General features: G+C 44.1%; 1 protein-coding gene across 2 annotated transcripts in view; it reads right to left on the reverse strand.

Annotated features, from left to right (window-relative positions):
• The window catches only part of LOC115086739 (calpain-13-like), a 229,993-nt gene that overhangs the window by 83,387 nt on the left and 131,598 nt on the right, over window positions 1-15,008 (reverse strand). For both annotated transcript variants that reach the window (XM_029593017.1, XM_029593018.1), the window contains exons 6-7: window positions 8,344-8,518; window positions 5,872-5,946 (exon numbers count right to left, since the gene is read on the reverse strand). In XM_029593017.1, coding sequence (XP_029448877.1) covers window positions 5,872-5,946; window positions 8,344-8,518 — 250 coding nt within the window. The remainder of the gene's footprint in view (window positions 1-5,871; window positions 5,947-8,343; window positions 8,519-15,008) is intronic.

Below are 15,008 nucleotides of genomic sequence, written 5' to 3' on the forward strand. Positions count from 1 at the left end.
AATGGGCCTCCCAGTTGAAGCGCGGAGAAGAAAAAGGATAGGTACAGGAGCTCCCCAGTTACAAAGATGTGAAGGGAAAGCCAGAGATCAACTGGTGTCTTTAGGGAAACCCCGATTCTTGCTAACAGGACAAGCAGCTAAGATGGACTCTCTGACATCAGAAAAAATGGACATTGGCCTATATGGCAATCTGCAGCCAAATACAGAGATGAGAGAATTTTTAGTTGTTGTGCATGTGACCAGCTTGACAGATTTACAGGCCCCTAGGGATGTGCAGCAGGGACGGATACGTTCGATTCAGTATTCATATTCGTCGGGACCCAAATACATTACATCTGTTTTCGGGGGACCCCGATTCGTCCATTAGTTACGTATGGTATTCGTTTCCCATTAAAGTTAAAAAAAAAAAAACCCATCCCAACCCTTTAAATTTAATTAACTTCAACCCCCCACCCTCCTGACCCCCCCCCCCAAAGACTTGCCAAAAGCAATGGACGTGCTCCTACCATGTGACAGGGGCCGACCAATGGCACCGGTAGCCCCTGTGACATAGAAAGGGCAAAGGCTATTGGCGCCATTTTGAATACCGGCAGCCAATGGCCCGAGTGCAGGAGATCGCTCCAGGACCCCTGCTGGACCACCAGGGACTTTTGGCAAGTCTTGGGGGGGGGGGCAGGAGGGTGGGGATTTTATTCATTAGTGATACATTGCATTCGTGGGGGTTCGCCATACGTTTCGGAACCCCACGAATGCAACGAATAGGGACCTATACGTTGCGGATTGCACATTCGTTCAAAACGAATGCACATCCCTACAGGCCCCTACCAGCCTGGATGGTGCCTGGTGAGGGCAAGAGAAAACATAAAGGGCAATTGGTGCTGTGTGAATATGTGTAGCTGGAACACTAGGGCCTTTTATTATGACTCTGTGGCCAATCCCCAGAGCAGGATTTATCAGTTCAATGTTAGATGTGAACAACTGGCAGTTGTCATGCTGGCTCCTCTCTGAACCTGGAGAAAGAAACAAAGAACTCTGAAAAGAGTGCAAAGCTACAGCCTATAGAAACCTTAATTGTGTGTATTCACCTGACTATGCATGAGACTGCTGAATTATGCATAGATGAGCCCTTAAATGCAGCAGAGAGCAAGCTCGTAGGGTCAGTCGATCGTTGCCCATCAAAAAGAAGATGACTTATCCGAGTGCTGCCTGCCCCCCTGCTTGCACTTCCCTGCAGCTGGGCTGAGAGAGAGACTGATCCCACAGAGGTGTCCATGAGCAGAGGAGCTGAGTGCACTTTGTTGCTGGCGAGGGACAAGGTGAAGCCCTCTTCAGCTCTAGATGACCTTGCCAGAGAGGAGCACATTCTGCTACCTCAGAGTCTGGAAGCCATTTCACAGAGAGCTGAATATCCGCTGCAATGGTGAGAAACTAAGAGTTTTAAACCCAGTCTCTATCAGTGGTCAGGAAGATAGGCTTTTTAGCCCTTGAAAGCAAGTCTATGCTAGGGAATGTATTGCTAACATTAACTCTGTAATCTGATAAGCCAGATGATAAGTAAGCGGTAATAATCTAATTGTTTGTTTCTTAATATGAAGTATTGTGCCTAAGACCAAAGGTACCGAGAAATAAAGATTCGTTCAGACAAAAGATTCGTTCATAGTAATTGGAAGGATCACTGGAAAAAGGAAGCAGTGGGGAGGGAGGAAAGACCCCATAAATGTCCTTTCATGGCCATGGGATTGCAATAGGAAAGAAATTGGGCAGACTAGCTGGGCCTCCTGAGCTTTATCAGCTGTCAGTGATTTTATGTAGAAACTAACCAAGTGATAGGCAGCATTGGACTGTGATAGACAAAGTTCTCTTCAAGGAGAGGAGGGGGCCCAGTGGAATACCTGGGTACGGGTCCATGCACTAAATTTCATAAGATCTCAAGAGAGCAAAACAATGTGATAAGGTCCAGAGGGATGCTGGGATGCACAGGGAGAAGCATAATCAGTAGAAAAAAGGAGCTGACGATGGCTCTTTGCAGGTCCTTGGTGAGGCGACACCTAGAGTCCTGTGGTTCAGTTCTGGAGGCCATAACTCAAAAGGGACATAAAGAGGCCAGAGAAATGCAAACAAAATAGCGCATTTTAGACATATAAGTAAGATAATCGGATAAGTAGCTTTTAAACAGTTATCCGGCTACCTGATCTATCCGGCTAAGTAGCGCTTTGAAAACGTATCCTTAGAGAGGGAGAGAAAATTCCAGTCCGATTTTACCTGGGAAACTGCTTCGTTTCCAGGGTAAAATGTTTTAAAAATGTTCCCTCCCCCCTCCCCTGGTACCTCATACTAAAATACAACCTGGTGACTATAAAACCTAAGAAAAAAAATCATGCAAGACCTACAGTCACTGCTACTAAAAGATGAAAGCATAGTCTCCAGTTCTAGCTTTCTAGCAGCTACCCTGGTGCAAACCACGCCTGCAGATATCACAAGCCCCTCTGACCGTCAGCAGAAAAGAATCATCTTCCTGCTCTTTTACTGATGTAGTATCCAGTATCCAATGCAAAAAAAACAAACAAACCCATGTGAAGTGAGATGTTGCATTGATACAATGGGTAAGAAAGTAAAGACAAGAACAAGGTAACACATCATGGAAAAAGCAAAGCAACTGTCCAGAGGAAGGACAATCCTCAGGGCTAGACAACTGCAGCAATTAGCTCATGATCAGGATAACCAAAAGAGCCTCAAAACGTCCCAGGGACATAAGACATTTGAAAATAAAATGATCAATGCTTGCAAAGATAAAACGACTTAATGGCAAAATTGGTTTTCTCATTCATCACCAGGCATAGTTTTTTTTCTTACGGCTGCTGGTTTGACTCCTTGACTTTTCTCGCCCCTAAGTACGTAACCTCTGCACTCCAGGCATTTACTTTTCAGTCCTGCATAGCCCTCAAAACCAACACGGATGTTACAATCCAGCCTACAATGTGCTTATGTAGTCAAGTAACATCGTCTCAGTTTATTCTGCCCTGACCTGATGAAGGGAGCACAGCTCTGGAAAGCTGGTCACAAATGCGTTAAGTTAAACCAATCAGGGGCGGCTCCAGAGGGGGAGCAGGAGGGGGCGAGAACCTCCATCCCAGACCCTCCTCCAGTCTGGCTGGTGCTTGCCTCCTCTGTGTCCCCACATACAAAAACTTCCGGAGCCTCAGCTGAATCCAATATAAATGCTTCACCTACAGCTGGTTTGTTGTCCTTCATTGCCGCAGCACTTTCTCTCGTGAAGGAGATGCAGCCTGAGTATTGCTGAGCCCTTGATGGAGGCTTATGGCTAAGTGGAAGGACTGTACTCAAAAAGATGTTTTTGCCATTCTGTGCATATTTATTTATATATATATATATATATATATATATAATATCATTATTGAGTAAGGTCCTAAACATATATTTGGATTTGGGACTCTGGCTGATCTGTCACCTATTTATACAAGTGTCATGTGATCCTGAAGTGAACAATAGATAAGTACAGACTTGAGATTATGGGCCCATTTCTTCTGATTTCTCTTCCTGAGGTCAGACACCCAGGACTGCCGATTAACTCCTTGTCCAAAATGACATTGTCAGCCAAGGCTCCTGGTTTTTAAGCTATTTTCTCAAAAGCATTTTGGAATTTCTCTTATATTATTACAAAGAGAGAAATGAACCTTAAAAAAACGAGGCCTGGCTAAAATTATCACTCACAGCTTGCTTATTTATTTATTTATTTATTTATTTATTTATTTATTTATTTAACAGCTTTTCTATACCGACATTAAAGTACACATCATATCGGTTTATATTTCAACTAGAAAGGAGGAAAATTACAATAAACGGGGGGGGGGGGGAAATTGGACAACTGGCAGGAGACAGTTAATTGTCTCCTGCCAGTTAGACAGCTTAGAGTTAATTGGCAATTTTGATGGCCATTACTAGCCTGAAATTGATGGAACTTGCTTGTTCTCGATCCTGGTTGCCACCATAGAGTCCTCTATGGTACTGCATAGCAGTGTTAAACAATTTACTATTTATGCTTGGCAGGCTCCATCCTGAACCCAGTAATGACAACTTCTGGTCTAGAACTTAAGGTCATTCTTTTACTTTAGTTTATACTTTTTTTTCCCCCCTAGAATTCCCGGTTGCCCATTACTTTCTAGGCCTCTTCTGATTATTTATGTTTTCGGTACTATCAGGACTTTCCCCAGGTCCACACACCGCTATCTCTAATCGGTTTGTGCTGCCAGATAACCAAAGATGAGAAACTTGCCAGGAATCTTCGCTTATCCACGCACCTCACACTGCACGTCAGGACTCCAAGGCCCACCATTTCCAAATTATTCTACCATTCAGTTTATATTTGCTACATCGTCTTTCCTGCCTTAACATTTTCCACTTATATAGTGAGAGACAAATTTTCCAAGCCATGAGGCTGCCAAGATAAAAATGTACTGGTCCACATGAAATATAAAGTGGTGGCCACCAGCCAACGCACAATGTAACAAAGTTGTTGCTGGCAAAGATGGTGCTCTAGGCCTATCCAGTCTGTCAGTTTTTCCTACTCATTTGTTTTCAACCACAGACCATCCTAGAAAAGATCCCTAGCTGACAGCCAATCGATGTGTCTAACTGGTGACTTCTCCCTCCCATTTCACTCAGCACCCCACCTTTTTTCTTTGAAGACCTGCTCACTACGTCAGCTCTCTGCTTTTTAAAATATATCTATATCTTGTCACTTGACTCTTTTTCTTTTCCAGAGTACAACTCTCACGAGGCTTTCCTTGCTTTGACTCCCCACAGAGCTCGGTCTAGCCAAGCTAGGAAATTTCAACCTTCAAGAACATAAGAAGATGCCATACTGGGTCAGACCAAGGGTCCATCAAACCCGGCATCCTGTTTCCAAAAGTGGCCAATCCAGGCCATAAGAACCTGACAAGTACCCAAAAACTAAGTCTATTCCATGTTACCTTTGCTAGTAATAGCAGTGGCTATTTTCTAAGTCAACTTAATTAATAGCAGGTAATGGACTTCTCCTCCAAGAACTTATCCAATCCTTTTTTAAACACAGCTATACTAATTGAACTAACCTCGTCCTCTAGCAACAAATTCCAGTTTAATTGTGCGTTGAGTGAAGAAGAATTTTCTCCGATTAGTTTTAAATGTGCCACATGCTAACTTCATGGAGTGCCCCTAGTCTTTCTATTATCCGAAAGAGTAAATAACCGATTCACATCTACCCGTTCTAGACCTCTCATGATTTTAAACATCTCTATCATATCCCCCCTCAGCCGTCTCTTCTCCAAGCTGAAAAGTCCTAACCTCTTTAGTCTTTCCTCATAGGGGAGCTGTTCCATTCTCCTTATCATTTTGGTAGCTCTTCTCTGTACCTTCTCCATCGCAATTATATCTTTTTTGTGATGTGGCGACCAGAATTGTACACAGTATTCAGGGTGCGGTCTCACCATGGAGCGATACAGAGGCATTATGATATTTTCTGTTTTATTCACCATTCCCTTTCTAATAATTACCAACATTCTGTTTGCTTTTTTGACTGCCGCAGCACACTGAACCAACGATTTCAATGTGTTATCCACTATGACGCCTAGATCTCTTTCTTGGGTTGTAGCACCTAATATGGAACCCAACATTGCGTAATTATAGCATGGGTTATTTTTCCCTATATGAATCACCTTGCATTTATCCTGAGACAAAATTTAGGAGCCACTTCTAAATTCACCATATAATATAGCCCTGTGAATTTGTGTACAGCATGTGTGCCAAAGTTTTGAAATGTGTAAAATACTGCAAGAATAGAAAGCAAAATAAGAAAATGGCTTCAAATCCTACCTGTTCAGTGCCTGTTACAGTATAGGCATGACCTTTAACCAGGCCATTTTCCATCTCTACGTTGCTAAATTCTTGCTAAAAGGGATAAACAGAAAATGTACCAATTATTAGTTAGAAAAGTAGCAGTAAAGTAATGCAATAAATGTCCAATTAAAATAGAGAGTTAATTACCTCTGCCTTTCACTTAGTTTCATCTATCCTCAACTTGGGTCCTTGGTCTCTTTGCATTTCCTCTGGGATCCTCTGCCTTTTCCTACTGTGGCTTGGCTTTGCCTGTCACTAAAGATTTCCCTCTTACTGGATATTTTTCCATCATGGGCAGTGGGAGGGTTTTTTGCATTCGTGAAATTCTCCCCCTGGTATATCCACCTCCATTCGGTGGGAGGCTTCCGTGGGCTATAAATGTTCATGGAGCATGCTCAGAAATTAGCGGGAAGGAGTTATTGGTGTTGATGGCCATTGCTTCTCCACAAGAGAGTGAGGAGTTGTTGCTGTTGGGCCTTTGCCATCAACCAGACTGGAAGGGAGACCCCCCGGTGTCCAGAAGGACTCAGGACATTGATCTTTTTGCCCTAGTTATCAGTAAAAGGCAAGGCGGAAGAGAAGTTTGAGATTCTTGACCTTTCAGTAGGATGTGCTGAATGTTTCTTGAATTCCGAAGACTATTTTTGGGAAAGGAGGTTTTTTTTCTATCTTTTCTCAGTATATGCTGGCATTACAGTGGAGCTACCCTACCCTTCAGGGGGAAAGGTTGTTAAGCATGAATGGTGGTGCGAAGGGAGGAAAACCAGGAGGAATAAAACTGACAAGGAGACTATGATTTTTTGTCACACCTTTTTTTTTTTATGTTGTTTCTCATCCTTACAGTTTGTGAGTACATTTTTCTTTGAACACCAGTTGGACTTGTTTTTATTAACCCTGTTTTTCCCATGTGGTGAATGGACAGTGAGTGAAGTGGTTACTGGAAATTGAGGGTGGTTTTTGTTTTGGTTTTGTGTTTCTTACTTTTTCTGATCTTCATGCAGCTCCTCCTTTGGTTCCCTTGCCCAGCTAGTGTTAAAGGTGGGATTTAAGACCTGGATGTTCTTGACCCCGTCAAGGATCCAGGAAGTTAAGCCCCTGTATCCAGTTTCCACCAGAGACCACACGGGAAGTGTTCTAGGGCAGAATATGATGGAAGCAGCCAATCCAGTTTTAACTGCAGACGTAAAAATGAATTTTGGCTAACACATTTTTTTCAACATTTCTCCCATAGACACTAAATGGGAGAAAACCTTTAGGGGCAGATTTTAAAAGCCTACGCGCATAAATCCAGGTGGATTTACGCGCGTTGGGGGGTGTTACGCATGCCGGGCCTATTTTCATGCCTCCCGTGCGCATAAAGCCCTGGGAGGCATGTAAGTCCCGGGGCTTGAAAAAATGGGTGGTCCGGGGGATGGGGCGGGGCGATCCGGGGGTGGAGCAGGGGCGTGACCGGAGGCCTCTCCATGGCTGCTGGGCCTCGGGATCACGCGCCAGTTACGCCTGCGCCGGTTACGTAACTTCTGCAATATAGGTATGGGGGTATTTTTTTTTTTTGTGCTGGAGAGCGGGACAGGTAGGGGAAGGGAGGGGAAGGTGGTGGTGGTGGGGGGGGGGCCGTAGGAAAGTTCCTCCGAGGCCGCTCCGATTTCAGAGCGGCCTCGGAGGGAATGGTGAAAGCCATCGGGGCTCCCCTAGGGCCCGGCGCACGCAAGGTGCACTATTGTGCTCCCCCTTGCACGCATGTTATAAAATCGTGTGTAAAATTGTGCGCGCCAGGTAGCGCGCACAAATGTAGGCCACACGCATAGGTTTTAAAATCAGAACCGGCCTTACCAGACTATTTTTACCCCAGCAGAGGGATGTATTCCTTCTCACATTCAGGCCGATACAGTAAAAGTCATGGGAGAACGGGCAAGCGCCCGCTCTCCTGTGCGCGCGATTCAGTAAAAACAAATATTCGAATTAGGGCCCGTGGTAAAAAGAGGCGCTAGGGACACTAGCGCGTCGCTAGCGCCTCTTTTTTGACAGGAGCGGCGGCTGTCAGCGGGTTTGACAGCCGACGCTCAATTTTGCCGGCGTCGGTTCTCAAACCTGCTGACAGCCATGGGTTCGGAAACCGGACGCCGGCAAAATTGAGCGTCCGTCTTCCGACCCGCGAGCCCATTTTAAATTTTTGGGTTTTTTTATTTTTAATTATTTTTAACTTTTGGGACCTCCGACTTAATATCAAGTTAGGCGCTAACTTCTGAAAGTAAAATCTGCGGCTTGGCTGAATAAGGGGTAAAGCTAGCGCGTCAAAAACGTGCGTCCAAATGTGGGTTAACAGTGAGCTCCACCGGAGCGCACTGTACTGTATCGGCCTGGTTTGGGGTTTTTTTTTTGTAGCTGAACTCTCGAGAGAATCCCAGGAGTGGCAGCAAAAAAAAAAAAAAGTGGTCTCATGCTCACCCCTTTCAAAGTGGAGCATCCCATCAGAGACTTCGATCTAATCGCTGCCAGAATGATATCCTGGAGAAACGGAGAGGGGTTTTTCAAGCCGAACTGCATCTGCACACCTCCAGTGAAGTCCACCAACGCTTCTGACATGAACCCCCAGTGCAGATTCTGGTAGGAGCCTCTCAATCTGAAAAAAAAAAAAAAAAAGAGAGATCCCCAGTTCAGATACAGCAGAAGCCTTTTATCAGCAACCGTTAACAGGAAAATGCTGATAGTAGGTGTCTGTTGGTACAGAAAGGATAACCATAAAGCCCCTGCAAGGGGCATGGACTCTTAGGCGATCTGACAGTGCCTTAAGGAAGAAAGCTGCTGTTTTGTGATAATCAGGAAGCAAAATGTGTTCTGTTTACGTGTTCATATACTGCATTTAAATAATGCACAATACAAATGATAATCAAGCCTGCTGAGGAAGAACTGAGCTGCAGTGTCAGTACGGCTCACGCCAGGCTGATCTGCAGCATGGAAGATCTTATATTTCTGTTCAAGGCTACGCTTACTTTTCTTTTGTTGTTGGGTATTTTTTTTTTTTAAATGTATTTCAAACTGCACTGAAGAGCATTACGGCTAACCCACGTGTCAGCGTGCGCTGAAATGCATTTAACATGCATGTTAGGTAAATGCCAGTGACCTCACGTGTTGCTACACTGATCACGGGCACGTCTACAAATAACACAGACCAGTTAAATTTTAATCCAGCAACTTTCTGTCAATATGCAAATACCATGGTGATGGGACAAAGGTATGGCCTGGTGGTTGGATCAATGGGCTGAGAACCAGGGAAACGAGAGTTCAAATCCCTCTTCCCCTACATTGACACTCCTTGTGACCTTGGGCAAGTCACCTGAGCTTCCGTTGTCTCAGGTACCCACTTGGATTGTAAGCTCTTTGGGGAAGGCACTTATTGGACCTGAATTCTAATCATGCTGAAAGATGCCTCGAGTATCATTTGGAAGGCTGGACTACAAATCTAGAAATAAATAATTAACCCTGGTATTTGTGAAGGTGCATTATCTTTACCTCAGTTGTATTGCCCCAGGTACATTTGACTACCCTTCCAGAGGTATAGTTAAGTAGTAGTGTGCTCTGCTACCTAGTCTTTGACCTGCATTGTAGTGGAGGTATTCTCGGGGCAGGGCTAGGTCGGGGAAGATGACAATGCATGCAGTTTTGCATTTTCAAAAGTACCTGCAGAAAAAGGAGGCCCACGTCTCCCCAGGTGCTTCTTCCTTAGGCAGTTTTCAAACCGAAAGTCAGTCTGCACTTTCACTTTGAAAAAGCAGCCTTGGGCTTCGCAATACTGCAAGCGGGTTGAGAAACTGCCCTCATAAGTGTTACAAATTCGGGCCAAGGAGGCCTCAGACCAGGCCCTCCTACTTTCCGATGCCAGGCCCCGAGTTCGGTCCCTCCTGCTCTCGCGGCACTTGGCAGCCCCCTGTGTGGTCGTGGCACCGCCGCACGCCCTGGTCCTTCCGGCATACTGGGTGGGTTCCCCTCCGTCGGCCCACACCTCTTCCCTTCCGGTGGCACCTGCCGCCACGCGGCCCTCGCCGCTGCTGCTGCCATCTTTGGTGTCCTGCTCTAGGCGAACGCTCGCTCCGCGCACCGAGACTTAAAGGAACCACAGTGGGAAAAGCTTCTGCGGCCCGCTCTAATGACATCAGGGGCCCAGGGTATTTAAGGCAAGCTCTGCCAGTCAGAGCTTGCCTTGGCAGCAGGTCGCCTCGCTTGTCCTAGTGTAGATCCTGAGTTCCCGTGTTCCTGATCTTCAGCCTTCGTTTCAGTTTGTTCCTGATCCTGAGTTTCAGCCTCATTCCACTTTGTTCCGGATCCTGAGTTCCAGCCTTAGTTCCTGTTTGTTCCTGATCCTGAGTTCCAGCCTTGTTCCAGTTTGTTCCTGATCCTGAGTTCCAGCCTTAGTTCCAGTTTGTCCTGATCCTGAGTTCCAGCCTTAGTTCCAGTTTGTTCCTGATCCTGAGTTCCAGCCTTCGTTCCTGTCTGTTCCTGATCCTGAGTTCCAACCTTTCTTCTCCAACCCTGCCTTAGTTCTCTTCTGCCTTGCTCCTTGGACTAATTTTAACCTGACCCTTGGACTGGAGCACGTCTTCACCGCCTGCCTCTGCCCCTCGGACTGGACTGGTCTTCTCCTATTGTCCACTGTGGCTCCTGGCCTGACGCTTTGCTGCTCCTTGTCTTGCTCCTTGCCTGGCTCCTCCCGGGATCATCCCGGCAGAGGCCCACCTAAGACCAGCCAGCCCCGGCACCCAAGGACTCAACCTGCGGGGAGCGTGGGCTGGTATTGGTGAAGCCCCTGTTTGCCTCTGCTTCCCGTCTGGCCTCGCCTCCCGACAGTGGGGACGTGTGGGGGTCCTCTCTCACAGGTAGCACTAACCTCTGCAACAATAAGAGTTGTCTGATGTGTTTTATATTGCGTAATTTTTGGTCAGGCTCTTATAAATGCAAGGGATAATTCTGTAACAGCCTGCATAAATATTAAGAACATAAGAACATGCCATACTGGGTCAGACCAAGGGTCCATCAAGCCCAGCATCCTGTTTCCAACAGTGGCCAATCCAGGCCATAAGAACCTGGCAAGTACCCAAAAACTAAGTCTAGTCCATGTTACCGTTGCTAGTAACAGCAGTGACCACTGGAGGATAGCAAATGTAACCCCAATATTTAAAAAGGGCTCCAGGGGCGATCCGGAAAACTACAGACCGGTTAGCCTGACTTCAGTGCCAGGAAAAATAGTGGAAAGTGTTCTAAACATCAAAATCACAGAACATATAGAAAGACATGGTTTAATGGAACAAAGTCAGCATGGCTTTACCCAGGGCAAGTCTTGCCTCACAAATCTGCTTCACTTTTTTGAAGGAGTTAATAAACATGTGGATAAAAGTGAACCGGTAGATATAGTATACTTGGATTTTCAGAAGGCGTTTGACAAAGTTCCTCATGAGAGGCTTCTAGGAAAAGTAAAAAGTCATGGGATAGGTGGCGATGTCCTTTCTTGGATTGCAAACTGGCTAAAAGACAGGAAACAGAGAGTAGGATTAAATGGGCAATTTTCTCAGTGGAAGGGAGTGGACAGTGGAGTGCCTCAGGGATCTGTATTGGGACCCTTACTGTTCAATATATTTATAAATGATCTGGAAAGAAATACGACGAGTGAGATAATCAAATTTGCAGATGACACAAAATTGTTCAGAGTAGTTAAATCACAAGCAGATTGTGATAAATTGCAGGAAGACCTTGTGAGACTGGAAAATTGGGCATCCAAATGGCAGATGAAATTTAATGTGGATAAGTGCAAGGTGATGCATATAGGGAAAAATAACCCATGCTATAATTACACGATGTTGGGTTCCATATTAGGTGCTACAACCCAAGAAAGAGATCTAGGTGTCATAGTGGATAACACATTGAAATCGTCGGTTCAGTGTGCTGCGGCAGTCAAAAAGCAAACAGAATGTTGGGAATTATTAGAAAAGGAATGATGAATAAAACGGAAAATGTCATAATGCCTCTGTATCGCTCCATGGTGAGACCACACCTTGAATACTGTGTACAATTCTGGTCGCCGCATCTCAAAAAAGATATAATTGCGATGGAGAAGGTACAGAGAAGGGCTACCAAAATGATAAGGGGAATGGAACAACTCCCCTATGAGGAAAGACTAAAGAGGTTAGGACTTTTCAGCTTGGAGAAGAGACGACTGAGGGGGGATATGATAGAGGTGTTTAAATCATGAGAGGTCTAGAACGGGTAGATGTGAATCGGTTATTTACTCTTTCAGATAGTAGAAAGACTAGGGGGACACTCCATGAAGTTAGCATGGGGCACATTTAAAACTAATCGGAGAAAGTTCTTTTTTTACTCAACGCACAATTAAACTCTGGAATTTGTTGCCAGAGAATGTGGTTCGTGCAGTAAGTATAGCTGTGTTTAAAAAGGATTGGATAAGTTCTTGGAGGAGAAGTCCATTACCTGCTATTAAGTTCACTTAGAGAATAGCCACTGCCATTAGCAATGGTTACATGGAATAGACTTAGTTTTTGGGTACTTGCCAGGTTCTTATGGCCTGGATTGGCCACTGTTGGAAACAGGATGCTGGGCTTGATGGACCCTTGGTCTGACCCAGTATGGCATTTTCTTATGTTCTTATGTTCTTATTTTCTAAGTCAACTTAATTAATAGCAGATAATGGACTTCTCCGCCAAGAACTTATCCAATCCTTTTTTAAACACAGCTATAGTAACTGCACTAACCACATCCTCTGGCAACAAATTCCAGAGTTTAATTGTGCGTTGAGTAAAAAAGAACTTTCTCCGATTAGTTTTAAATGTGCCCCATGCTACCTTCATGGAGTGCCCCCTAGTCTTTCTACTATCCGAAAGAGTAAATAACCGATTCACATCTACCCGTTCTAGACCTCTCATGATTTTAAACACCTCTGTCATATCCCCCCTCAGCCGTCTCTTCTCCAAGCTGAAAAGTCCTAACCTCTTTAGTCTTTCCTCATAGGGGAGTTGTTCCATTCCCCTTATCATTTTGGTCGCCCTTCTCTGTACCTTCTCCATCGCAATTATATCTTTTTTGAGATGCGGCGACCAGAATTGTACACAGTATTCAAGGTGCGGTCTCACCATGGAGCGATACAGAGGCATTATGACATTTTCCGTTTTATTACCCATTCCCTTTCTAATAATTCCCAACATTCTGTTTGCTTTTTTGACTGCCGCAGCACACTGAACCGACGATTTCAATGTGTTATCCACTATGACACCTAGATCTTTCTTGGGTTGTAGCACCTAATATGGAACCCAACATTGTGTAATTATAGCAAGGGTTATTTTTCCCTATATGCATCACCTTGCACTTATCCACATTAAATTTCATCTGCCATTTTGAAGCCCAATTTTCCAGTCTCACAAGGTCTTCCTGCAATTTATCACAATCTGCTTGTGATTTAACTACTCTGAACAATTTTGTATCATCTGCAAATTTGATTATCTCACTCATCGTATTTCTTTCCAGATCATTTATAAATATATTGAAAAGTAAGGGTCCCAATACAGATCCCTGAGGCACTCCACTGCCCACTCCCTTCCACTGAGAAAATTGTCCATTTAATCCTACTCTCTGTTTCCTGTCTTTTAGCCAGTTTGCAATCCACGAAAGGAGATCGCCACCTATCCCATGACTTTTTACTTTTCCTAGAAGCCTCTCATGAGGATCTTTGTCAAACGCCTTCTGAAAATCCAAATATACTAAATCTACTGGTTCACCTTTATCCACATGTTTATTAACTCCTTCAAAAAAGTGAAGCAGATTTGTGAGGCATAAGTTACACCAGTTTTCAAGACAAACTTACATATAGCGGTTTGCTTTGAAAATTGCCTTAGCAGAACTGCCTGCTATGCTTTTTAATATGCATTTGTGAACTGCCACGTTGGTGTGCCAGGATGAGGGAGTGAAGGTAAGTAAGGATCCCACAGTTTTTCCTTGAGTGGGTCACCTGAAAAGCCCTCTTTCCTGCTGGGTTTAGTGTGGTAAAATATAACCCACCCAGCCAGAATCCTAGAGGTAGGGTGGGAAAAGCAGGGATAAAGCTTGGAAACATCCTTGATAAAGAGGACAATTGTGAGAACCTCAATAATAAACGATCCTAGAGAAAAAGGTCTAACCATTTTTATTGTACTAAAAAAAAAAAATGAATTAGGAAACAGCTGGCAATAAACAATGTAACATATGCTTAAGATCTTTCAACAGGTATTTTTTAAATAATACTTCAAGAAAAGGTTTTTTTCTCTTTTATATATATATTTCAATAACAATTAGAAATTTTGAAACATTTCAACCTTTTTCTGTTAGTATAAAATCTACCTAGAAACACTATTAACAATTATATTCCTGTTTCTTGTAGAACTTTATGGTGAAATTAACTATAGATTTTTCGTATTTCCCGCGATTTGGGCCTTTTAAATTCAGGGGGACCAGAATTTCGGATTAGTGCGCACTAACTCCTGTTAGTGCGTGCTAACATTTTTACATTAGCGCATACTAATGGGAAGTTTGTGCACACTAAACCCGAAAACGAATTTTTCCCACAATTTCAGGAAAAACTAGTTCTGGTTTCAGTCTCCCCGAACCAGGACAAATTAGGAAATTTCGTTGAAATTGCCTAATTGTCCTAGACGAATGCACATCCCTAATTAACTATGAGTCAGACAAGTATTATTTTTGTATTTGCTCTGTTTGTATTTACAGTTTGTATTTTAAGAAATTGATTCTTTGTATCGTTTTTCTCTTTACAGGTACTTCTTATAAGAGTCCCTTGAGGTAAGTATCCTTTTTTCTGTGTGTATGTTTGTTTTCTTCTTACAGTTTTTCTCTTTTTTTTCTTGCTTTTACAATTGAGATCAGTAAAATGTTCTTAGTCTGACCAGACCTAGTGTGTGTTTCCTGGGTATAGCTGTGCACACTTATCTGTGGACCCTTTTTGCTGACAAGACTCTAGTGTGATGTCTCCAGTTGCCATGAGTTTCTTAGGCAAAGATTCCAGTTTCTGCGGGCATCCTCGAAGTAATGAGTCCAGAGGCTATGGGCATCCTTCCCTC

Source organism: Rhinatrema bivittatum, chromosome 3, assembly GCF_901001135.1.
Source record: "Rhinatrema bivittatum chromosome 3, aRhiBiv1.1, whole genome shotgun sequence".
Lineage (NCBI taxonomy): Eukaryota > Metazoa > Chordata > Amphibia > Gymnophiona > Rhinatrematidae > Rhinatrema > Rhinatrema bivittatum.